This window comes from Oncorhynchus gorbuscha, linkage group LG21, assembly GCF_021184085.1.
Source record: "Oncorhynchus gorbuscha isolate QuinsamMale2020 ecotype Even-year linkage group LG21, OgorEven_v1.0, whole genome shotgun sequence".
NCBI lineage: Eukaryota > Metazoa > Chordata > Actinopteri > Salmoniformes > Salmonidae > Oncorhynchus > Oncorhynchus gorbuscha.
The window spans coordinates 36,895,062-36,921,156 of NC_060193.1; the positions used below are offsets into that span (position 1 = coordinate 36,895,062).

Sequence of the window (26,095 nt, forward strand, 5' to 3'; positions counted from 1 at the left end):
GTGTTAAATAGTTTTCTGAAAAAAACTGGAGCAAACATCTCACCTGGTACAAATGCTTAGCAAATCGGTGGCCACATTTTTTTTCGGCAAGAATGACAATGACATTACAAGTAAAGACACTCACCTTTCCCACTGCAGAGAAGAACTCCTCCAGGTCACGTGGTCGGATTCTGGCTGCCAGCTGCATGCAGAACACTGTGCGAGCGTCCCTTTCCTCTGGAGTCAGGTTGTCTATTGGCTGCCTGTAGAAACAAAGCATTGAATTACTCTTATGTGGTCAAGCCATTTTTTGTTTTCCAGTGGCCCCAATCTTGTATCAGCACTGTAAAAGTTGTAAAAGCACTGTAAAAGCACTTGTGTATTTATTTTACTATATTTTGTCAGCAAAATGGTAATCTGGATTACCCAGAACAAAAATCTTGTGCCTGCTCCTGTCTGCAAGTTTCGGGCAAATTTACTGTGGGCCTACGTTCTAAATCCCAGTATGGTGACATATGTTACGATACCATTTATGCTACATACAGTGGGGCAAAAAAGTATTTAGTCAGCCACCAATTGTGCAAGTTCTCCCACTTAAAAAGATGAGAGAGGCCTGTAATTTTCATCATAGGTACACTTCAACTATGACAGACAAAAAAAAAGAAAATCCAGAAAATCATATTGTAGGATTTTTAATGAATTTATTTGCAAATTATGGTGGAAAATAAGTATTTGGTCAATAACAAAAGTTGATCAATACTTTGTTATTTACCCTTTGTTGGCAATGATAGAGGTGAAACGTTTTCTGTAAGTCTTCACAAGGTTCTCACACTGTTGCTGGTATTTTGGCCCATTCCTCCATGCAGATCTCCTCTAGAGCAGTGATATTTTGGGTCTGTTGCTGAGCAACACGGACTTTCAACTGCCTCCAAAGATTTTCTATGGGGTTGAGATCTGGAGACTGGCTAGGCCACTCCAGGACCTTGAAATGCTTCTTACGAAGCCACTCCTTCGTTGCCCGGGCAGTGTGTTTGGGATCATTGTCATGCTGAAAGACCTAGCCATGTTTCATCTTCAATGCCCTTGCTGATGGAAGGAGGTTTTCACTCAAAATCTCACGATACATGGCCCCATTCATTCTTTCCTTTACACGGATCAGTCGTCCTAGTCCCTTGGCAGAAAAACAGCCCCAAAGCATGATGTTTCCACCCCCATGCTTCACAGTAGGTATGGTGTTCTTTGGATGCAACTCAGCATTCTTTGTCCTCCAAACACAACGAGTTGAGTTTTTACCAAAAAGTTCTATTTTGATTTCATCTGACCATATGACATTCTCCCAATCTTCTTCTGGATCATCCAAATGCTCTCTAGCAAACGTCAGACGGGCCTGGACATGTACTGGCTTACGCAGGGGAACACGTCTGGCACTGCAGGATTTGAGTCCCTGGCGGCGTAGTGTGTTACTGATGGTAGGCTTTGTTACTTTGGTCCCAGCTCTCTGCAGGTCATCCACTAGGTCCCCCCATGTGGTTCTGTGATTTTTGCTCACGGGGTGAGATCTTGCGTGGAGCCCCAGATCGAGGGAGATTACCAGTGGTCTTGTATGTCTTCCATTTCCTAATAATTGCTCCCACATTTGATTTCTTCAAACCAAGCTGCTTACCTTACCTTGCTTACCCGGTGCTCTGACCTCTTTCTCCCCTCTCTCTCCAGATGAAATCTCGCGTCTTGTGACGGCCGGCCGCCCAACAACCTGCCCGCTCGACCCTATCCCCTCCTCTCTTCTCCAGACCATTTCCGGAGACCTTCTCCCTTACCTCACCTCGCTCATCAACTTATCCCTGACCGCTGGCTACGTCCCTTCCGTCTTCAAGAGAGCGAGAGTTGCACCCCTTCTGAAAAAACCTACACTCGATCCCTCCGATGTCAACAACTACAGACCAGTATCCCTTCTTTCTTTTCTCTCCAAAACTCTTGAACGTGCCGTCCTTGGTCAGCTCTCCCGCTATCTCTCTCAGAATGACCTTCTTGATCCAAATCAGTCAGGTTTCAAGACTAGTCATTCAACTGAGACTGCTCTTCTCTGTATCACGGAGGCGCTCCGCACCGCTAAAGCTAACTCTCTCTCCTCTGCTCTCATCCTTCTAGACCTATCGGCTGCCTTCGATACTGTGAACCATCAGATCCTCCTCTCCACCCTCTCCGAGTTGGGCATCTCCGGCGCGGCCCACGCTTGGATTGCGTCCTACCTGACAGGTCGCTCCTACCAGGTGGCGTGGCGAGAATCTGTCTCCTCACCACGCGCTCTCACCACTGGTGTCCCCCAGGGCTCTGTTCTAGGCCCTCTCCTATTCTCGCTATACACCAAGTCACTTGGCTCTGTCATAACCTCACATGGTCTCTCCTATCATTGCTATGCAGACGACACACAATTAATCTTCTCCTTTCCCACTTCTGATGACCAGGTGGCGAATTGCATCTCTGCATGTCTGGCAGACATATCAGTGTGGATGACGGATCACCACCTCAAGCTGAACTTCGGCAAGACGGAGCTGCTCTTCCTCCCGGGGAAGGACTGCCCGTTCCATGATCTCGCCATCACGGTTGACAACTCCATTGTGTCCTCCTCCCAGAGCGCTAAGAACCTTGGCGTGATCCTGGACAACACCCTGTCGTTCTCAACTAACATCAAGGCGGTGGCCCGTTCCTGTAGGTTCATGCTCTACAACATCCGCAGAGTATGACCCTGCCTCACACAGGAAGCGGCGCAGGTCCTAATCCAGGCACTTGTTATCTCCCGTCTGGATTACTGCAACTCGCTGTTGGCTGGGCTCCCTGCCTGTGCCATTAAACCCCTACAACTCATCCAGAACGCCGCAGCCCGTCTAGTGTTCAACCTTCCCAAGTTCTCTCACGTCACCCCGCTCCTCCGCTCTCTCCACTGGCTTCCAGTTGAAGCTCGCATCCGCTACAAGATCATGGTGCTTGCCTACGGAGCTGTGAGGGGAACGGCACCTCAGTACCTCCAGGCTCTGATCAGGCCCTACACCCAAATAAGGGCACTGCGTTCATCCACCTCTGGCCTGCTCGCCTCCCTACCACTGAGGAAGTACAGTTCCCGCTCAGCCCAGTCAAAACTGTTCGCTGCTCTGGCTCCCCAATGGTGGAACAAACTCCCTCACGACGCCAGGACAGCGGAGTCAATCACCACCTTCCGGAGACACCTGAAACCCCACCTCTTTAAGGAATACCTAGGATAGGATAAAGTTATCCTTCTCACCCCCCCCCCCCCTTAAAATATTTAGATGCACTATTGTAAAGTGGTTGTTCCACTGGATGTCATAAGGTGAATGCACCAATTTGTAAGTCGCTCTGGATAAGAGCGTCTGCTAAATGACTTAAATGTAAATGTAAATGTACCTATTGCAGATTCGGTCTTCCCAGCGTGGTGCAGGTCTACAATTTTGTTTCTGGTGTCCTTTGACAGCTCTTTGGTCTTGGCCATAGTGGAGTTTGGAGTGTGACTGTTTGAGGTTGTGGACAGGTGTCTTTTATACTGATAACAAGTTCAAACAGGTGCCATTAATACAGGTAACGAGTGGAGGACAGAGGAGCCTCTTAAAGAAGAAGTTGCAGGTCTGTGAGAGCCAGAAATCTTGATTGTCTGTAGGTGACCAAATACTTATTTTCCACCACAATTTGCAAACAAATGTATAAAAAATCCTACAATGTGATTTTCTGGAGAAAAAAAGTGTCTCATTTTGTCTGTCATAGTTGAAGTGTACATATGATGAAATTTACAGGCCTCTCATCTTTTTAAGTGGGAGAACTTGCACAATTGTTGGCTGACAAAATACTTTTTTTGCCCCACTGTATGTCTGTCAACAAGGTATTATCAAAATGGTAAGCCTACTTTGTCGAACAAGGGTACACAAGCTTTAAAAGTGGAACGTCAACCTGATTGAGCTCTTTTGCGTCATCTCCCCAAGGAACACTTGCCTCACAGGACTCTTCTCTTTCTTGAAAGGGCTTCGGCTTCTAGAACGTCTTCGGCTGAAAGAAAGGGTTCCATTAGCATCTATTTGAGTTGCTCCATCACATTCACACATACACAGCACAAAACTACCCACACAAACAACAGAAAAATTGTGAAATAGAAACCTTAGCTTGATGACAGTTGGGGGGCCAATCTTCCCTCTGGAACCACCATTAAATTTCGGCCCAGAGCTGCGATTGAAAACAAGGTTAATCTCAGTCCACTACTACTGATCTCATAAGAGGGAAAAGGCACTCCAGACCTTAAAGTATGCCAGTCAATACACTGTAGGTGGGAGTGGGGGGTATTGGGGAACATGTGATGGCTCTGTTCTGTCTAAACACTTCTATTTTGGCCTAGTCAAGGGTCGGAACTCTTTATTCCGTATCTCTTCTCTTGAACAAAACCCTTAAGCCAGATGTACACTACACAATTTCTGCCAGACAAGTTTTAGAGATTGAAGACAAAATCCCCATGTCATTGCCTACTCGAGGCACGCGGCCGTCACTGACACTCGTTTAATGTAAGCGTTAATTCTCCCTCAGAGACACAATCTGAGTGCCACTGATCCAGTCTTTGAACCGTCAAAATATTTTCCAACCTTTTATTTTATCAGCACAAAATATGCAATGCTCTTGTAGTGAGATGTGCAACGACAAGTTTTGACAACGGTGGTAAGCAATAGCCAATGAGAGCTCACCAGATGAGAAGCCAGTGTGACGTTGATGTTGTATTGCATTACCTAGAATGAATTCTATTTCAATTACTTGTTAGGTCTCTCAATTATGGGTAGCGTCCGCTTTTAGGAGCGGAGTCCATGAATATCCAATCACACATCTCTCGTAGAGAGACAGGAGCAACGGCCAATAGTGGACCACTACACTTCACATTAGGGTCCGTAGTCCGCTCCCAGCTTCCATTCTTTTTGGCTTCCTTACATATATGATTAAGAGCCTCTATTCTCTTCAGCTACTGACTAGGACCTCTGCTCTACTACTTACCTGTTCACAGGTGGACCCTCAAGGACTCCACCGCAGAGCGTAGGATAGGAATGTAGTGGAGTAAAAGTATGTTGTCAAAAATATAAAAATAGTAAAGTAAAGATACCAAAAAAACCTACTTAACTTCATATGGCTGGGGGGCAGTATTGAGTAGCTTGGATGAATAAGGTGCCCAGAGTAAACTGCCTGCTCCTCAGTCCCAGTTGCTAATATATGCATATTATTATTATTATATTTGGATAGAAAACACTCTGAAGTTTCTAAAACTGTTTGAAAGATGTCTGTGAGTAAAACAGAACTCATATAGCAGGCAAAAACCTTAAAATAATGCAACCAGAAAGTGGGAAATTTGAGGTTCTTCGATTTTCAACTCAGCCCCTATCGAAGATAGAGTGGGATATTGGTCATCTCGCACTTCCTAAGGCTTCTACTCGATGTCAACCGTCTTTAGAAACTTGTTTGATGCTTCTACTGGGAAGTGGGGCCGAATGAGAGCTGAATGAGTCAGAGGTCTGGTCACACGCATTTCACATAATAATATAATAATATATGCCATTTAGCAGACGCTTTTATCCAAAGCGGTATCTCCCGTTCCTTTGCTTTTCTGAAGACAAAGGAGTTCTCCAATTGGAATTTTATTGAAGATTTATGTTAAAAACATCATAAAGATTGATTCCATACATCGTTTGACAAGTTTCTACGGTCTGTAATGGAACTTTTTGACATTTCGTCTGCAACTAGTGAACGCACTTCGTGAGTTTTAATCTGTTTACCAAACACACTAACAAAAGTAGCTATTTGGACATAAATGGACATTATCGAACAAATCAAACATTTATTGTGGTACTGGGATTCCTGGGAGTGCATTCTGATGAAGATCATCAAAGGTAAGTGAATATCTATAATGTTATTTCTTACTTCTGTTGACTCCAAAATGGCGGGTATATGTATTTGTTCTCTGAGCACCGTTATCAGATTATAGCATGATTTACTTTTTAAAAATCTGACACAGCGGTTGCATTAAGGAGAAGTATATCTTTAATTCCATGTATAATACTTGTATTTTCATCAACATTTATGATGAGTATTTCTATAAATTGATGTAGCTCTCTGCAAATTGACCAGATGTTTTTGGAACTACTGAACATAGCGCACCCAATGTATACTGAGATTCTTTTTATATAAATGTGAACTTTACCGAACAAAACATACATTTATTGTGTAACATGAAGTCCTATGAGTGTCATCTGATGAAGATCATCAAAGGTTAGTGATGAATTATATCTCTATTTTTGCTTTTTGTGAATCCACTCTTTGGCTGGAAAAATGGCTGTGAGTGTTTTTGTGACATGGCTCTGACCTAACATAATCGTTTGTGGTGCTTTCGCTGTAAATCCTATTTGAAATCGGACACTGTGGTGGGATTAACAACAAGATAACCTTTAAAATGGTATAAGATACATGTATGTTTGAGGAATTTTAATTATGAGATTTCTGTTGTTTTGAATTTGGCACCCACTGGCTGTTGTCATATCGATCCCGTTAATGGGATTTCAGCCCTAAGAAGTCGATACGTAGTATTTTAAAGTATTTTAAGGAAGCTGCGAATTTTCGCAGCTTTTTGTTAAAAATCTTGCAACATTTCAGCGCCCTGCTATTCATGCCAGGAATATAGTATATGCATATGATTAGTATGTGTGGATAGAAAACACTCAGATATTTCTAAAACTGGTTAAATCACGGCTGTGACTATAACAGAACGTGCGTTTCATCGAAAAGTGCAGGAAAATCTGATCACTGAAAATGGGAAAATATATCCATGCGCAACTTCAAACAATTGTTAAAAGTGACCCACATTAAATGGGGCCGAGGTTACAATACCTACAGCTTCCACACGATGTCAACAGTCTTGTCATTTGTCTCGGATTTGTTTCTTGGACAAACGAACACAAAGAAGCCGATTTCTTCCGGTCTCCGACAGGATGTTTTGGTTGAGGAATATCCGGACATGATTTCAAGACGTGGAGCTAAAGAATAAACATCGCCCCGTGATCATTTTGATAGATTATTAACGTTTACTAATACCTAAAGTTGCATTACAAAAGTATTTCAAAGTGTTTTGTGAAAGTTTATCGTCGACTTTTTTAATTTAAAAAAATGACGTTGCGTTATCAAACGCAGTTTTTTCCTTGATTACACAGTCTTCATAGATCGATATCTAGGCTATATATGGACCGATTTAATCGAAAAAAGACCCAAATAAATGTTTATGGGACATCTAGGAGTGCCAAGAAAGAAGCTTGTCAAAGGTAATGAATGTTTTATATTTTATTTCTGCGTTTTGGGTAGCGCCGGCTAACGCAAAATCTGTCGTGTTAGGTGACGTTGCAGTATTTTGTGGGTACATGCTATCAGATAATTGCTTCTCATGCTTTCGCCGAAAAGCATTTTACAAATCTGACTTGGTGGATAGATTCACAACGAGTGTAGCTTTAATTCACTACCTTGAATGTGTATTTTAATGAAAGTTTAATGAAAGTTTGAGTTTTATCAAAAACTATAGGTTGCGCTCTGAAATTCCGCTGAGTGATGTTCCTGCATGGGAACTGTATTCTGCGACATCCTTACCTCACTTTACACCACTGCTAGCCTACAGAGCAACTCCACCTTGCGGTGCTCTCCGGCTTACTGGGTGCCATTAACCTCTCCACAGAGTCAATTCTACCGCTTACCCTTGCCAGGATGACCCAAGACAGGCACCTGAGCCCCAGCTCTACCCCCTGTTGCTCTCACATCTCAGAGAAAGAGCAATCTCTATGCTTTGCCTGTTTAGGACACAAGCATACTCAAGAAACAGTCGACTACCCAGAGTCGTGTCTGCACTGCAGTACACTGTCGAAGGTTAGCAAGAGAAGGAGACTAAAAAAGATTGTTCCTGCTCTGTGCAATCCCGCATCCGAGCCACCCCCCAGGATATGGGACAAGCGCTCGTCTGTACAAAGCTGGGCAGAGGAGATGGATAACCTTAATTCTCTTCCCTCATTTAACGAAGACACAATCTTGTGAGAAGGGGAGATAGGAGGCTCAAGCTAATAGCAGCTTCTCAAACTTTGAGCCCGAGGATGGAGCAAGTGAGGGGGAGCCCCCGCAACCTCCCTCTCAAGCACAGCACCTGTCCCCAGGCACCTAGCCAAGGGCACAGACGGTAAGAAGGTTGCCAACCCCTCCCAGGTTACACGCTCATCGACATCTGCAAGCAAGCCGCGGCCAAACTCGGCATCGAGTGGTCCAATGTTCCGCCGGACCAAGGGGGACGGAGAACGGAAAAGCCGACTTTTAATACCCAGGCGAAGTCCCAGAACCAGGGCAGACACAGACACAAACAGTCCTTTGCTGCTATCACAGTGAAATTCTGACCTCTCAAGCCCCATGGTAGGCTGGAGGACTGGAAAGCCTAGGAGTAGCACCCTAGCCTATAAGAGGCAGTTCACAAAGAACTCCATGCTCTTTGCCCTACCCTCTCTCCAGTTCAGCATAGACATCTCTCTAGGTAGAACGGGTTGATAAGGAAGAATTCCTCTACGTTTGTTATACCTATCCACTATACAGCGGCTCTTGTTTTTGACCTCACTACACAATGGTAGGGTTGGCAGTTGCACTTTTTTTTCAAGCTTCCATTTCATTGGCATTATTCTCAGCTATCTGCAATACACTTTGTGTCCCATCAATAGATCGCTAGAAGATGCATAATATTGTTCATTCTAGCAGGATAGGGCTCTGCAGACTATTTTCTGACTAGCGATTTGAAGAGAAGCCTAAAAGGTAACCGGCTACAAATGACTAGTCTGCTGTATAGCCGACAGACGGCGCTGGTAGAAAACACTGCATGCCAACAGAAGGCATTCTTGCCTCAGGCATACAAGTCTCAGCACGTACACACCCCACTAGCTGGGGAAGATTTGCCGCGCATGTGCAGTCTCCCCATGAATGGTATACTGGTTGCTTGGGGACCATAGAATTCAGCCTGATACCATTACGAGCTTGTTTATCTACGGTTCTAAAAGGATTGCACTGCGAGCGCCAGGGAAGACAGTAGTTTTCACACTACCTCCCAGTTCCCGGAGAAAGGGTTATGCAACCATCTGAGTTAAGCAAGCATTGTTAAGAAGCAGTGCGTCTTGGCGGGGTCGTGATTCGGAGGATGCACGGCTCTCGACCGAGCCCGTATGGGAGTTGCAGCGATGGGACAAAACTGTAACTACCAATTGGATATCACAAAAAATAAATAATAATAATATATATATTTTTAAAGGTATTGGCTAGATATTTCAACTCTGCATGGCAAGATGAAATGTCTGACTGAATATGTTTACAATTACATATTTGTTTTCGCGAGACAGCGCAGTGTCAAGAATCCTCATGACCAAGGGTGTGGGGCGGCCGGTAGCCTGGTGGGTAGGAGCGTTGTGCCATTGTGCCAGTAACCAAAAGGTTGATGGATAGAATCCCAGAGCTGACAAGGTAAAAATCTGTGATTCTGCCCCTTAGCGCCATGGATGTCAATTAAGGCAGCCCCGAACACCTCTCTGATTCAGAGGGGTTGGATTATATGTGGAAGACACATTTGAGTTGAATGCATTCAGTTTTACAACTGACTAGGCATCCCCCTTCCTCCGATCTGTGCCACATTGTTTAGTGTGTGCACCACTACATTGACAAGACAAAAAACTACAGGAAAGATAGTTTAATGTGAGAGGCGACGAGATGTTAGGATTTTGAAAGTCACGTAGTGTACACCCGGCTTTACCCTGCAAGGATAAATGGATTTTCCCCATTCTTGTCTCAACCATTGACGAAAAGCTATGCCTTTCTGGTCAATTTAAAATCAAGCTGAATGTGAATGAGACTCACATTTCCCTGTTCAATTGTATTACTCGCATACACTTATTTGGCACATGTTATTGCAGGTGTTGCAAAATGCTTGTGTTCCTTGAAGTAAGTGCAGTAATATCTAACAATACACACACATCTAAAAATGTTAAGAATGGAAGAAAAAAAAATAGAAATATAAGGACGAGGAATGTCCGAGTCCGGAGTAAAGTACCAGTCAAACGTTTGGTCACACCTACTCATTCAAGGGTTTTTCTTTAGTTTTACTATTTTCTACTATGTAGAATAATAATGAAGATGTCAAAACTATGAAATAACACATATGGAATCATGTAGTAACCAAAAAAGTGTTAAACAAATCAAAATACATTTTATATTTGAGTTTCTTCAAAGTAGCCACCCTTTGCCATGATGACATCTATGCACACTTTTGACATTCTCTCAACCAGCTTCATGAGGTAGTCACCAGGAATGCATTTCAATTAACAGGTGTGCCTTCGAGTCCGACGAGAAGGATATACTGCTATCCTGGAAACAGGCCCAAATCTCTGTCATTTGCGTGAAGAAAAGACGAAGGAAAAGAGGACGCAGATTGGGCTGCCTTCTCAGAATCCGCCGCGAGCGAGTAAACTTCCACTGCCATCCGTCCTACTTGCTAACATGCAATCATTGGAAAATAGAATTGATGACCTACGATTACGATTATCCTACCAACGGGACATTAATAACTATTGTTTACATATAGATTATTTCACTTATAATTCACTGTATCACAATTCCTGTGGAAAATTCCAGAATATGATGTCATGGCTTTAGAAGCTTCTGATAGGCGAATTGACATCATTTGAGTCAATTGTAGCTGTGGATGTATTTCAAGGCCTACCTTCAAACTCAGTGTCTTTTTGCTTGACATCATGGGAAAATCAAAAGAAATCAGCCAAGACCTCAGAGAAAACAATTGTAGACCTCCACAAGTCTGGTTCATCCTTGGGAGCAATTTACAAATGCCTGAAGGTACCACGTTCATCTGTACAAGCAATAGTACGCAAGTATAAACACCATGGGACCACGCAGCTGTCATACCGCTCAGGAAGGAGCTGATGAAACAAAAATAGAACTGTTTGGCCATAATGACCAGCGTTATGTTTGGTGGAAAAAGGGGAGGCTTGCAAGACGAAGAACACCATCCCAACCGCGAAGCACGGGGGCGGCAGCATCATGGTGTGGTATATTAAAGATTGGGAAGTATGCTTGGGGTCATTGTCCATTTGGAAGACCCATTTGCGACCAAAGTTGTGGCAAAATGGCTTAAGGACAACAAAGTCAAGGTATTGGAGTGGCCATCACAAAGCCCTGACCTCAATCCCGTATACATTTTGTGGGCAGAACTGAAAAATTGTGTGCGAGCAAGGAGGCCTACAAACCTGACTCAGTTACACCAGCTCTGTCAGGAGGAATGGGCCAAATTTCACCCAATTTATTGTGGGAAGCTTGTGGAAAGCTACCCGAAACATTTGACCCAAGTTAGACAATTTAAAAGGCAATGCTTCCATATACTAATTGAGTATGTAAAACTTCTGACCCACTGGGAATGTGGTGAAAGAAATAAAAGCTGAAATAAAATCACTCTAATGTTATTCTGACATTTCATATTCTTAAAATAAAGTGGTGACCTAACTGACCTAAAACAGGGATTTTTTACTTGGATTAAATGTCAGGAATTGTGAAAAACTGAGTTAATATGTATTTGGCTAAGGTGTATGTAAACCTTCGACTTAAACTGTACATCTGGTAAGACGAGGGGTGGGGGTGTGTCTTTTTGTCAAAAACAGCTGGTGTGCGATGTCCAGTATTCTTCTTGCCAATGTCCAGTCCAGTCCAGTCAATGTCCAGTCTCTCGACAACAAGGTTGATGAAATCCGAGCAAGGGTGGCATTCCAGAGGGACATCAGAGACTGCAACGTTCTTTGCTTTACGGAGACATGGCTCACTGGGAAAACGCTATCCAGGGCGGTGCAGCCAACGGGTTTCTCCACGCATCGCGCCGACAGAAACAAACATCTCTCTGGTAAGAAGAGTGGCGGGGGCGTATGCCTCATGACTAACGGGACATGGTGTGATGAAGGAAACATACAGGAACTCAAATCCTTCTGTTCACCTGATTTAGAATTCCTCACAATCAAATGTAGACCGCATTATCTTCCAAGAGAATTCTCTTCGATTATAATCACAGCCGTATATATCCCCCCCAAGCAGACACATCGATGGCTCTGAACGAACTTTATTTAACTCTTTGCAAACTGGAAAACATTTATCCGGAGGCTGCATTCATTGTAGCTGGGGATTTTAACAAAGCCAATCTGAAAACAAGACTCCCTAAATTTTATCAGCATATCGATTGCGCAACCAGGGGTGGTAAAACCTTGGATCATTGTTACTCTAACTTCCGCGACGCATATAAGGCCCTGCCCCGCCCCCCTTTCGGAAAAGCTGACCACGACTCCATTTTGCTGATCCCTGCCTACAGACAGAAATTAAAACAAGAGGCCCCCACGCTGAGGTCTGTCCAACGCTGGTCAGACCAAGCTGACTCTACACTCCAAGACTGCTTCCATCACGTGGACTGGGACATGTTTCGTATTGCGTCAGATGGGAATATTGACGAATACGCTGATTCGGTGTGCGAGTTCATTAGAACGTGCGTCGAAGATGTCATTCCCATAGCAACGATAAAAACATTCCCTAACCAGAAACCGTGGATTGATGGCAGCATTCGCGTGAAACTGAAAGCGCGAACCACTGCTTTTAATCAGGGCAAGGTATCTGGCAACATGACTGAATACAAACAGTGCAGCTATTCCCTCCGTAAGGCTATTAAACAAGCTAAGCGTCAGTACAGAGACAAAGTGGAATCTCAATTCAATGGCTCAGACACAAGAGGCATGTGGCAGGGTCTACAGTCAATCACGGACTACAAGATGAAATCCAGCCCAGTCACGGACCAGGATGTCTTGCTCCCAGGCAGACTAAATAACTTTTTTGCCCGCTTTGAGGACAATACAGTGCCACTGACACGGCCTGCAACTGAAACATGCGGTCTCTCCTTCATTGCAGCCGAGGTGAGTAAGACATTTAAACGTGTTAACCCTCGCAAGGCTGCAGGCCCAGACGGCATCCCCAGCCGCGCCCTCAGAGCATGCGCAGACCAGCTGGCCGGTGTGTTTACGGACATATTCAATCAATCCCTATACCAGTCTGCTGTTCCCACATGCTTCAAGAGGGCCACCATTGTTCCTGTTCCCAAGAAAGCTAAGGTAACTGAGCTAAACGACTACCGCCCCGTAGCACTCACTTCCGTCATCATGAAGTGCTTTGAGAGACTAGTCAAGGACCATATCACCTCCACCCTACCTGACACCCTAGACCCACTCCAATTTGCTTACCGCCCAAATAGGTCCACAGACGATGCAATCTCAACCACACTGCACACTGCCCTAACCCACCTGGACAAGAGGAATACCTATGTGAGAATGCTGTTCATCGACTACAGCTCGGCATTCAACACCATAGTACCCTCCAAGCTCGTCATCAAGCTCGAGACCCTGGGTCTCGACCCCGCCCTGTGCAACTGGGTACTGGACTTCCTGACGGGCCGCCCCAGGTGGTGAGGGTAGGCAACAACATCTCCTCCCCGCTGATCCTCAACACGGGGGCCCCACAAGGGTGCGTTCTGAGCCCTCTCCTGTACTCCCTCTGTTCACCCACGACTGCGTGGCCACGCACGCCTCCAACTCAATCATCAAGTTTGCGGACGACACAACAGTGGTAGGCTTGATTACCAACAACGACGAGACGGCCTACAGGGAGGAGGTGAGGGCCCTCGGAGTGTGGTGTCAGGAAAATAACCTCACACTCAACGTCAACAAAACTAAGGAGATGATTGTGGACTTCAGGAAACAGCAGAGGGAACACCCCCCTATCCACATCGATGGAACAGTAGTGGAGAGGGTAGCTAGTTTTAAGTTCCTCGGCATACACATCACAGACAAACTGAATTGGTCCACTCACACTGACAGCGTCGTGAAGAAGGCGCAGCAGCGCCTATTCAACCTCAGGAGGCTGAAGAAATTCAGCTTGTCACCAAAAGCAATCACAAACTTCTACAGATGCACAATCGAGAGCATCCTGGCGGGCTGTATCACCGCCTGGTACGGCAACTGCTCCGCCCTCAACCGTAAGGCTCTCCAGAGGGTAGTGAGGACTGCACAACGCATCACCGGGGGCAAACTACCTGCCCTCCAGGACACCTACACCACCCGTTGTTACAGGAAGGCCATAAAGATCATCAAGGACATCAACCACCCGAACCACTGCCTGTTCACTCCGCTATCATCCAGAAGGCGAGGTCAGTACAGGTGCATCAAAGCTGGGACCGAGAGACTGAAAAACAGCTTCTATCTCAAGGCCATCAGACTGTTAAACAGCCACCACTAACACTGAGTGGCTGCTGCCAACACACTGTCATTGACACTGACCCAACTCCAGCCATTTTAATAATGGGAATTGATGGGAAATGATGTAAATATATCACTAGCCACTTTAAACAATGCTACCTTATATAATGTTACTTACCCTACATTATTCATCTCATATGCATATGTATATACTGTACTCTACATCATCGACTGCATCCTTATGTAACACATGTATCACTAGCCACTTTAACTATGCCACTTTGTTTACTTTGTCTACACACTCATCTCATATGTATATACTGTACTCGATACCATCTACTGTATGCTGCTCTGTACCATCACTCATTCATATATCCTTATGTACATGTTCCTCATCCCCTTACACTGTGTATAAGACAGTAGTTTTGGAATTGTTAGTTAGATTACTTGTTGGTTATCACTGTATTGTCGGAACTAGAAGCACAAGCATTTCGCTACACTCGCATTAACATCTGCTAACCATGTGTATGTGACAAATAAAATTTGATTTGATTTGATTTTAATATCAAAGATGTCGAGGTATTGCTCGCCTGAGGTAGAGTACCTTATGATAAACTGTAGACCACACCATCTACCAATAGAGCTCTCATCTATATTATTCGTAGCTGTCTATTTACCACCACAGACAGATGCTGGCACGAAGACCACACTCAATCAACTCTATAAGGCCATAAGCAAAGAAGAAAATGCTCATCCAGAAGTGGCACTCCTAGTGGCCAGGGACTTTAATGCAGGCAAACTTAAAATCAGTGCAACCAGAGGGGAAAATAAATCAAATAAAAGCTCTATTCCACCTTTACTCCACACACAGAGATGCATATAAAGCGCTCCCCTGCACTCCATTTGGCAAATCTGACCATAATTCTATCCTCCTGATTCCTGCTTACAAGCCAAAACTAAAGCAGGAAGTACAGGAGTCGCTCAATGCGGAAGTGGTCAGATGACGTGAATGCTACACTACAGGACTGTTTTGCTAGCACAGACTGGAATATGTTCCGGGATTCATCCAATGGCATTGAGAAGTATACCACCTCAGTCATCGGCTTCATCAATAAGTGCATCGACAACATCGTCTCCACAGAAACCGTACGCATTTGTATTTATTATGGATCCCCATTAGCTGCTGCTTTCTTCCTGGGGTCCAGCAAAATTAAGGCAGTTTATACACAATACGTACATATCCCAATCAGCAGCCATGGATTACAGACAACATCCACAGCTTTCAAGGAGCTAGACACTAATCTGGCCGCTTATAAGAAATCCCGCTATGCCCTCAGATGAACCATCAAACAAGCAAAGAGTCAATGAAGGATTAAGATTGAATCCTACTACACCGACTCCGAAGCTCGTTGGATGTGGCAGGGCTTGAAAACTATTACGGACAACAAAAGGGAAACCCAGATGCGAGCTGCCCAGTGACGCAAGCCTACTAGATGAGGTAAATGCCTTTTATGCTAGCTTCGGGGCTAGCAACACTGAAGCATGCACGAGAGCACTAGCTGCTCTGGATGACCTTGTGAGAACGCTCTCAGTAGCCGATGTGAGCAAGACCTTTAAACAGGTCAACATTCACAAAGCCGCTGGGCCAGATGGATTACCAGGATGTGTACTCAAAGCATGAGTGGACCTACTGGCAAGTGTCTTTACTGACAACCTATTCCTGACTGAGTCTGTAATACCTACATGTTTCAAGCAGATCACCATTGTCCCTGTGCCCATGGAAGCGAAGGTAACCTGCCTAAATGATTACCGCCCCGTAGCACTCACGTCGGTAGCCATGAAGTGCTTTAAAAGGCTGAAAATGGCTCACATCAACACCATCCTCCCGGATACCCTAGACCCACTCCAATTGGCATACTGCCCCAAAAGATCCACAGATGACGCAATCTCAATCACACTCCACACTGCCCTTTCCCACCTGGACAAAAGGAACACCCACGTGAGAATGCTGTTCATTTGGGGTGGCAGGTAGCCTAGGTGGTTAGAGCGTTGGACCAGTAACTGAAAGGTTGCTGGATCGAATCCCTAAAGCTAACAAGATAAAAATATGTTGTTCTGCCCCTGAACAAGGTAGTTAACCCACTGTTCCCCGGTAGGCTGTCATTGTAAATAATAATTTGTTAACAGACTTGCCTAAGCTAAATAAAAACAATGAATGACTACAGCTCAGCGTTCAACACTCCCTCTGCAACTGGAACCTGAACTTCTTAACGGGCCGCCCCAAGGTGGTAAGGCACGTCTGCCACGCTTATCCTCAACACTGGGGCACCTCAGGGGTGTGTACTTAGTACAGACTTAGAGACGCAAATAAGTCGAGATGAAGATGACAACTGGCAGCAATCAGCCAGTCAACAGTGTATTTTATTCCACGTCACAAATATACCAATTTGATTTGCCCTAAGGGTCTAAACACTGGACTGAAAAATCACCATAGACCCCACCAACAGGGATTCTGTCGTGATAGAATGTGCAGACTGTGAAGGTGATCGTGATGAATTTGAGGTGTGTTTCTACTTCCTCCAGGCTACAGGAGTGCTCCAGGGGAGATGTGGCATTTGATAGAAATGTGAGGATGGTTCTTCTAGCCCACGAACTTGGACTTGGTTATGCAGCTCAAGAAAATAAGTCCTAGGGATTCCTTCCTTGCATCTCAGCTCATGGAGACATGACAGGAAAATGACAGGTAAATAAAAAGGGAGAGTAGACCAATATTGTCAGGTGACTTGCTGTGTATAAATAATATTTATTTCCTTGCTCCAGCAAATGTATTCAAAGTTAATAAAACAGAGTGATAGGAAAACATAACTTTACAATGAGACTGTTACATAAGCCCAGTGTCATAGGGCTGTAGCCTAATGTGATTAGAGATAAATTAGTTATAAATAAAGTAACTACATGCAGATATGCTAATATTTACAATGGGTAACATGCTGATATTTAGTCCTGCAGTTATGACTAATGTCGACAGACATAAGTCCCCCCCCCCCACTTTAGTTGCAGATATTCAGAGAGGGCTACAGTCAATGGAGAGTGCTGCAAATATAATTAGAAGCGCATATGCAGATATAGACCCAGACATGGCAGAGTTGCTGAAGGAAGATGAGGATGCCATCATAGACATTCATGTATCCTTGGATGGCACTTGGCACAAGAGAGGATTCACTTCCAACAACGGGACAGTTGTGAGCATTTGTGCTGGTAACAGAGAGCCATAGAAATGAAGATCCACCCTGTCACAAAGACCTTGGAGGGCATAATTTTTTAAAAATGTGAGAGGTTGCACAGAAAATGGTAACTGTTTATCATAGAATGTCAAATGATAACCTCAAAAGAATGTAGCACGGAGGAACCCAGAATGCAAATGACTGTCTGAACTCTGTAATATGGTCACGATACCCCAAAACTGTCTTCGTGGGCAAAAGCCGCATTGAAGGAGCAACAAGTATGGCAGTAGCCACGTTCAATGTTGAAGCCACTGCTATATCAAATGTGATGAACAAAATGTGGCTTAATACACTTTGGTGACAATGGAAGCAATCAGAGAAGAGTTGTGAGAGCTGATGCTGCTTCAATGGAGAGTGCCAAGCGTAGGCGCAGGTCCCATGACACAGTCAAGAAAAAAAGGGGGCACCAGCAACAACTCAAAGAGGGCCTTACATATGGGGCAGGCATTGCTGATTAATGTTCTGCACATTTCAACAGCCATACAAAGTCATTGTATGTGATAAATTGAGCAAAGTGATATGAGAATTATCCCAAAACTGCATACTTGCCCAACAGACCAGTATTCAAAGCATATGCTCTATTGCTTGAAACAGTTTAGAAGTGATATATAAATGAGTTGAATTAAATGTGACAAATTGTCATATTTATGGAAAGTATATTTTAATTGGATTACCCTATCGAATGAATGAATGCAATTGTATTTGTGTCAAATCGCCAACCCATCCATTATGGGATTAATTGACAGAAACAAACATTACAATAATTCACTATCGTGATTAAATGATCATTCTTCCAGCGTTCTCTGCATTGTACATCACATAAAGAGTGATGAAATTATAAGTAAATCAATACATAATAGTGAATAAGGTTATCTAAACAATAATTACATCCCTAGAGAAGCAAAACTATCTTTAATCTGCCATTTTCTCAAAATGACATGTTCTCCGTGTGCCAATTTATTTTTCTCAGTCTTCAATGGACGTACATTCACATTATTCCACAGGCTGTTTGGTCTTGTAGTCAGATTTTTACAGAGGCATTTTTTATTTATTTTATTTTTTACATCTTGTCGTTTTGTCATTTTGTGTGTAAATATATACAAAATATGCATCCGCCATACAGTGCCTTGCGAAAGTATTCGACCCCCTTGAACTTTGTGACCTTTTGCAACATTTCAGGCTTCAAACATAAAGATATAAAACTGTATTTTTTTTGTGAAGAATCAACAACAAGTGGGACACAATCATGAAGTGGAACGACATTTATTGGATATTTCAAACCTTTTTAACAAATCAAAAACTGAAAAATTGGGCGTGCAAAATTATTCAGCCCCTTCACTTTCAGTGCAGCAAACTCTCTCCAGAAGTTCAGTGAGGATGTCTGAATGATCCAATTTTGACCTAAATGACTAATGATGATAAATACAATCCACCTGTGTGTAATCAAGTCTCCGTATAAATGCACCTGCACTGTGATAGTCTCAGAGGTCCGTTAAAAGCGCAGAGAGCATCATGAAGAACAAGGAACACACCAGGCAGGTCAGAGATACTGTTGTGAAGAAGTTTAAAGCCGGATTTGGATACAAAAAGATTTCCCAAGCTTTAAACACCCAAGGAGCACTGTGCAAGCGATAATATTGAAATGGAAGGAGTATCAGACCACTGCAAATCTACCAAGACCTGGCCGTCCCTCTAAACTTTCAGCTCATACAAGGAGAAGACTGATCAGAGATGCAGCCAAGAGGCCCATTATTACTCTGGATGAACTGCAGAGATCTACAGCTGAGGTGGGAGACTCTGTCCATAGGAAAACAATCAGTCGTATATTGCACAAATCTGGCCTTTATGGAAGAGTGACAAGAAGAAAGCCATTTCTTAAAGATATCCATAAAAAGTGTTGTTTAAAGTTTGCCACAAGTCACCTGGGAGACACACCAAACATGTGGAAGAAGGCGCTCTGGTCAGATGAAACCAAAATTGAACTTTTTGGCAACAATGCAAAATGTTATGTTTGGCGTAAAAGCAACACAAGCTCATCACCCTCATCACCCAACACAGCTCATTACCCTGAACACACCATCCCCACTGTCGAACATGGTGGTGGCAGCATCATGGTTTGGGCCTGCTTTTCTTCAGCAGGGACAGGGAAGATGGATGGAGCCAAATACAGGACCATTCTGGAAGAAAACATGATGGAGTCTGCAAAAGCCCTGAGACTGGGACGGAGATTTGTCTTCCAACAAGACAATGATCCAAAACATAAAGCAAAATCTACAATGGAATGGTTCAAAAATAAACATATCTAGGTGTTAGAATGGCCAAGTCAAAGTCCAGACCTGAATCCAATCGAGAATCTGTGGAAAGAACTGAAAACTGCTGTTCACAAATGCTCTCCATCCAACCTCACTGAGCTCGAGCTGTTTTGCAAGGAGGAATGGAAAAAAAAGTTCAGTCTCTCGATGTGCAAAACTGATAGAGACATACCCCAAGCAACTTCAGCTGTAATCGCAGCAAAAGTTGGCGCTACGAAGTATTAACTTAAGGGGGCTGAATAATTTTGCACACCCAATTGATCAGTTTTTGATTTGTTAAAAAAGTTTGAAATATCCAATAAATGTCGTTCCACTTCATGATTGTGTCCCACTTGTTGTTGATTCTTCACAAAAAAAATACAGTTTTATATCTTTGTTTGAAGCCTGAAATGTGGCAAAAGGTCTCAAAGTTCAAGGGGGCCGAATACTTTCGCAAGGCACTGTATTTAGAATTCAAGGCACACTGATGAAACTGGCTCTCATGAGGACCGCCACAGGAAAGGAAGACCCAGAGTTACCTCTGCCGCAGAGGATATGTTTATTAGAGTTACCAGCAGGAGGAGGTGCTTTGCTTGTGATACTGTCTGTGATTTATTTAGAATTCAAGGCACACTTAACCAGCATGGCTTCCACAGCATTCTGCAGCGATACGCTGCATCTGGCGTAATTTGTTTTTCAACAGGCCAATGACCCAGCACACTTCCAGGCGGTGTAAGGGCTATTTGACCAAGAAGGAGCTCAATGGAGAGCTGCATCAAATGACCTGACCTCCACAATCACCTGATCTCAACCCAATTGAGATGGTTTGGGATGAGTTTGCACTACAGAGTGAAGGAAAAGCAGCCAACAAGTGCTCAGCATATGTGGGAACTTGGAAAAGCATTCCAGGTGAAGCTGGTTGAGAGAATGCCAAGAGTGTGCAAAGCTGTGAAGGCAAAGGGTGGCTACTTTGAAGAATCTCAAATATAAATAGACTTTAGGTTACTACATGATTCCATTCCATGTGCTATTTCATAGTTTTGATGTCTTTACTATTATTCTACAATGTAGAAAATATGAAAAATAAAGAAAAACCCTTGAATGAGACATACATTCATACTCCGGACTTGGACATTCCTCGTCCTAACATTTCAATTTTTTAAAATTCCATGCTTAACATTTTTAGATATGTGTATTGTTAGATATTACTGCACGGTTGAAGCTAGAAACACAAACATTTTGCTACACCCGCAACAACATTTGCCAAATAAGTTTATGCGAGCAATACAATTGTACAAGGTAATGTGAGTTTCATTCATATTCAGCTTGATTTTAAATTGACCAGAAAGGCATAGCTTTCCATCAATGGCTGAGACAAAGATGGAGAAAATGCATCCCTTGAATGAGTAGGTGTTCTAAAACTTTTGACTGGTACAATATATATATATATACATAGACATACACACATACACATGTACACACATATATATATATATACACATACATATGTCTATGTATATATATATATATATATTGTACCAGTCAAAAGTTTTAGAACACCTACTCATTCAAGGGATGCATTTTCTCCATCTTTGTCTCAGCCATTGATGGAAAGCTATGCCTTTCTGGTCAATTTAAAATCAAGCTGAATTGGTAAAACAGAATGTAAACATTATTAAAGTGACCAGTGTTCCATGACTATGTACATAGGGCAGCAGCCTCTAAAACTAGGGTGATGCAGACTGAAGGGAAATACTGACACCAGATGAGGCATGCATACATACAAGGTGGTCTTGTGGTCCCTGTAGCGGCCGCTGCGCTCTCTGCTCCGGCGCCTCTCCCTGCTGCGGCTCCGCTTTCGCTCGTGGCTGCGGCTCCGCTTGTGGTCATGGCTCTTCTTGCGATCCCGGCTTTTGCTTCTCTTCCTGTCTCTGCTTCGACTCCTGCTCTTTTTTTTCCTGAGGAAAGAGAATGACTCAATGTGAGGCAGTGAATAAGTAAAGATCAATAAACATTTTAGAACAATTGTCAAAATAATAAATACATTTGGGTGAGCGTTGCTTGTTACTACACCATGTCTGTTTCACTTACTTCTTGCTGTGTTCCTTGTGCCCATTTGGACTACTGTGCTTGATCTCATCCTAAGCAGGGTCGATAGAAGAACAGCATGAGGACGAAGAGGCAACATTTGAAGTTGTCAGGATAAACGGGGGGTGGGAACAAGAGAAAATATAATAATTGTTTAAAAAAGTATCCATGCTAAAGTTTACATGGGGACTGAGATCTACAGTTAGGGGCTTTAAAATAGTGTCTATTCACTTGTTCTCTCTCTCTCCAATCATACTGTCGATGAGACATTTAGCATCTAGTCAAGTTCTATGAGTAATTATCCATATCTAAAGTCATATCTCTGGTGCATTTTTCTTAAGCAGCCCCATCCAGATCAGATCCCAGGCTATTCTTTGCCTAAGACCAATGTGGCCATGCTAGCAACCCAAAACTGATCGATTTCCAGTGGGGGGGTGCCATTCCAGTGATCTTCACCAATTTTCGTTCGTGGACTGTAAGAGCTCGATGCCACCTCTGTCACACATCTCGCCCTGAAGCAAACAGGGATTCACACTGCTTAGTAATATCAACTACCAAGGAAAGTCATGATTAAATATAAGATGAGGTATATGAAACTCCCTAGTTGGTACTGTCGCCAGCAGCATAGAAGAGTTCCATGTTTCCTACTGTTTGTACTCTATTAAATATAGGCCTTACATCAAAGTGTGGCAAATATAATGGACTTATGAATAAATAAACATGTACTCCTCGTGAATGAGCATGCAAAAAAATTACATTCTGGTCAACCATGGAGAAAAAGCCATTTTCAGTTATACAGGTTATGTAAAATGTATAACTTGTTGGTGAATGCAGTGTAACGACAAAATCCACACTTCCTTCCTCACTGGAATGAGAAATGAGAGTGAACATTGTGAACTAACATACCTGCGTCCTGTACTTAACCATACACATCTCATGTATTGAAAGTAAAGGACATGCAATCATGTTTTCTATAATGTGTCAGCTTACCAAACCTTTATCATTTACAGAGGCCGATTTCACTATATCGGTCTTAAATCAATAGCAGGGTAAAGTCAATCATGTGGAACAACCACACCATGCATACAGATATTTGAATACTCTCTCCATGGTATGTCTTTTAAATTAAAGGAACTGGCTTCTCGACCAGGCCCGATGGGCATTTGTGTTTTTCTAATCGAGCTGGCTAAAGTTCTGCAGTTTATCACAATGCAGAAAGGCTGTATGTGAGGTGAAACAGTCAGAAGGTTTGGCCTACAATCGTCTGCCATGTAGGCTAAAATACGGAATCTATTCTGAACACTTTTCTACTTTTTGACAAACTTCTCAGATATGTGACAGACATTGTTTGACAGCTGTCAAACTCTTGGTTAACACCCACATGCTCAGAAGATGGTTTAGGCATTTGTTGACAGGTTCGGCATAGTCCATGCACAAAACATTAGCCCAGTTGTTGAGATAAAGGAGAATGCCAACTAGGCCTGATCAAGAACCCAGTCCCTCAATTAAATGTTATTGTGCATCCACTGCATTCGCCTTGTAGACTGGCCATTCAATGACCACAATTATGTTACCAAGGGGACCACAGTACAGCAATACATTGGGCAATTACTACCTTCATTTTTTGACAGATCACACTGGAATTCATGGAAGTAGAGGTGAGATATCGTTAGGCAAGTCTACAAAAAGAGATAGATGGGCATTTATTCATAGTCTGAAAAGGAACTGCAGCATCACATCAGAAACACACATAGAATAGGCTAGACATTTTGGGTCTGGGGCAAAGAAGTGACATAGACCACCACAGTATTTACAATAAAGTGCATTACAATCACAAACAATACCTTAGGCCAAAACCCACCTTTCGATATGGAGCCTCAAGCATTGCTTCTATGTCAAAGTCATCAGCCATGATGATTGAGCACTAAAGGGGAAGATAATTTAAACATGGTCATAATAAACATCGTTAGTCTTACGAGAACCGTGGATTTCCACTTCGTTGATGCAAGATTGTTTGCATTTATTGTACCACAATTTGCTGCCTACGCTAACATTAGCTAGCCAACACATGCTGCTAACATAGTTAGTTAATTAGCGAACAGTTACGTTTCAGTTTACTCCACATAACATTACTAGTTAGTTAAATCCGACCGGCCTGTGTGTTTGACACACCGGCTGATCTTGGTTAGCTAAGGTTGTTCATTTGACCAAAGACCCTATTTGACTTGACCACGTTAGCTAGCTAGCACAGATGGACATGGGAGGTAACAACTGTAGCAATCTATGACCACACACGTAGATAGTTACTGTACTAAGATACTGTATGCAAGTGAATTAACTAGTTATACAACGTGTTACGAAATACAACGTTCAGATATACAAGTAGAGAACATTAACGTACCTGAAACTTGTGGAAAACGTTTCTGCTCAAACAAGACCAACTCGTGAGGGTTTCTTGTAGCTGGTTCTTGTTGCAACAAGCAAACAGTAGCTAGCAGGCCTCTCGTTTTGATGCTCCGAATATCTTTTCTTCCACGTTGCTAATACAAACTAACAATGGCTTCATGTAACTGCAAAGGTCCCTTTTTAAATCCCAAAACAGTATACACCGTGTAAACAGACAATAATATAAACAACCTTGATGTGCTGAGAAATATGTATGAGTGCGAAACACTGTTGTTGCTTCTTTTTTCCCGTGCTCATCTAATGACGCATGCTATAAATAATCTGTGGTCGCGGTCCAGAGAAATTTAATCGCAGTCGTCTGCCAGATCTATGGTACAGTATGTATCAATACACTGTACTGAACCATTGATTGCTATGTTAAGACTCAATAGAGTTCCACAGTATGAGTCATAATACCCATAAACCCAGAGGTCAAACAAGGAAGTGGTTCCAATCGTTTTTCCACCATTCATTTTTCCCATAGGGGATTTTAGAAACACTTAAAATAAGGGCTGTGTTTCGTGTATGTATGCTTACCCTGGCGAGACGTTTTAATAACCTTGTATATCTCTAAAATCGCGATATATTCGCCTGTATTTACCCCCCCACACAAAAAAATGAACCGCTAATTAGATGCTAATGTGGCTATCATGAAGAGCTACAAATGCCATGATGATCTGGATGAAACTGCCAAATCGAGGCAAAGGTAAGAATCTCTGGATTAACTATCTAATGGTAGTCAAATGTAGTAATTAAGAAATTGGCTACATTTCTTTAATTTCTTCAGGATCAGTTGAGCTAACGTAGGCTAATGCGATTAGCATGAGGTTGTAAGTAAACAAGAACATTTCCCAGGACATAGACATATCTGATATTGGCAGAATGATTAACACGAATTTAAGCTAACTGCCTGTCCAATTTACAGTAACTATTACAGTGAAAGAATACCATGATATTGTTTGAGGAGAGTGTACTTGAAAAGTTATAAAAAAACAATTAGACACATTTGGGCAGTCTTGTTACAAAATTTTGAACAGAAAGGCAAAAGTTCATTGGATTAAATTGACAATTATTTGAACTGTCTTGTGCAAGTTTTAAATTGACACAATACCTGTTAGCAAAGGTGTCAGCTAGAGAAGATGTGCTGGAGATTGCAGGGATGTGTAGTCTTGCATGATGTCTACTTTGATGTAAATGAGCATTTTCGAATCTGAACGTAAATCGAGCCGAATATAATAATAAATTGCATATTGTCCGAGAGAGATTTACATGGTTGTCAAAACATCAAGCCAGGGTAAACCTACACAAAACACAGACCTTATTTTAAGTGTTTCTAAAATTCCCTATGGGAAAAATGAATGATGGAAAAATTGAAGCCATTTCCCTGTTTGACTGCTTGGTACAGTGGTTGCTCCACTAAAAGTTTTGTGACTATTCTCTGGGATTTAGAGGTAATTTGTGGTTTAGTACTGTACCCTGAGTCACTACTTCATTGCTCCAGATCAGCCCAAGGGGGGGTTAGAGCACTGATTATGCTTTTGGGTCCCAAGGCGCTACTGTGTCTCTGTAGTACTGTGGCCTCTCCCGACCGGTTATATTGTACAGCACCTTAGTGGCGCAGCGGTGA

At 43.0% G+C, this 26,095-nt stretch overlaps 1 protein-coding gene across 4 annotated transcripts in view; it reads right to left on the reverse strand.

Annotated features, from left to right (window-relative positions):
• rbm39a (RNA binding motif protein 39a) overlaps window positions 1–24,909 on the reverse strand; it is a 68,889-nt gene extending 43,980 nt beyond the window's left edge. The window contains exons 1-8 of one of the 4 annotated variants that reach the window (XM_046318339.1): window positions 24,425–24,905; window positions 23,885–23,947; window positions 23,639–23,702; window positions 22,027–22,076; window positions 21,720–21,893; window positions 4,141–4,206; window positions 3,937–4,032; window positions 125–242 (exon numbers count right to left, since the gene is read on the reverse strand). In XM_046318339.1, coding sequence (XP_046174295.1) covers window positions 125–242; window positions 3,937–4,032; window positions 4,141–4,206; window positions 21,720–21,893; window positions 22,027–22,076; window positions 23,639–23,671 — 537 coding nt within the window. In that variant the 5' untranslated portion in view covers window positions 23,672–23,702; window positions 23,885–23,947; window positions 24,425–24,905. Of the gene's footprint in view, window positions 1–124; window positions 243–3,936; window positions 4,033–4,140; window positions 4,207–21,719; window positions 21,894–22,026; window positions 22,077–23,638; window positions 23,703–23,884; window positions 23,948–24,424 lie in introns of all 4 variants that reach the window. The other 3 variants (XM_046318338.1, XM_046318340.1, XM_046318337.1) reach the window with 3 other exon arrangements.
• Window positions 24,910–26,095: the final 1,186 nt, after the last annotated feature.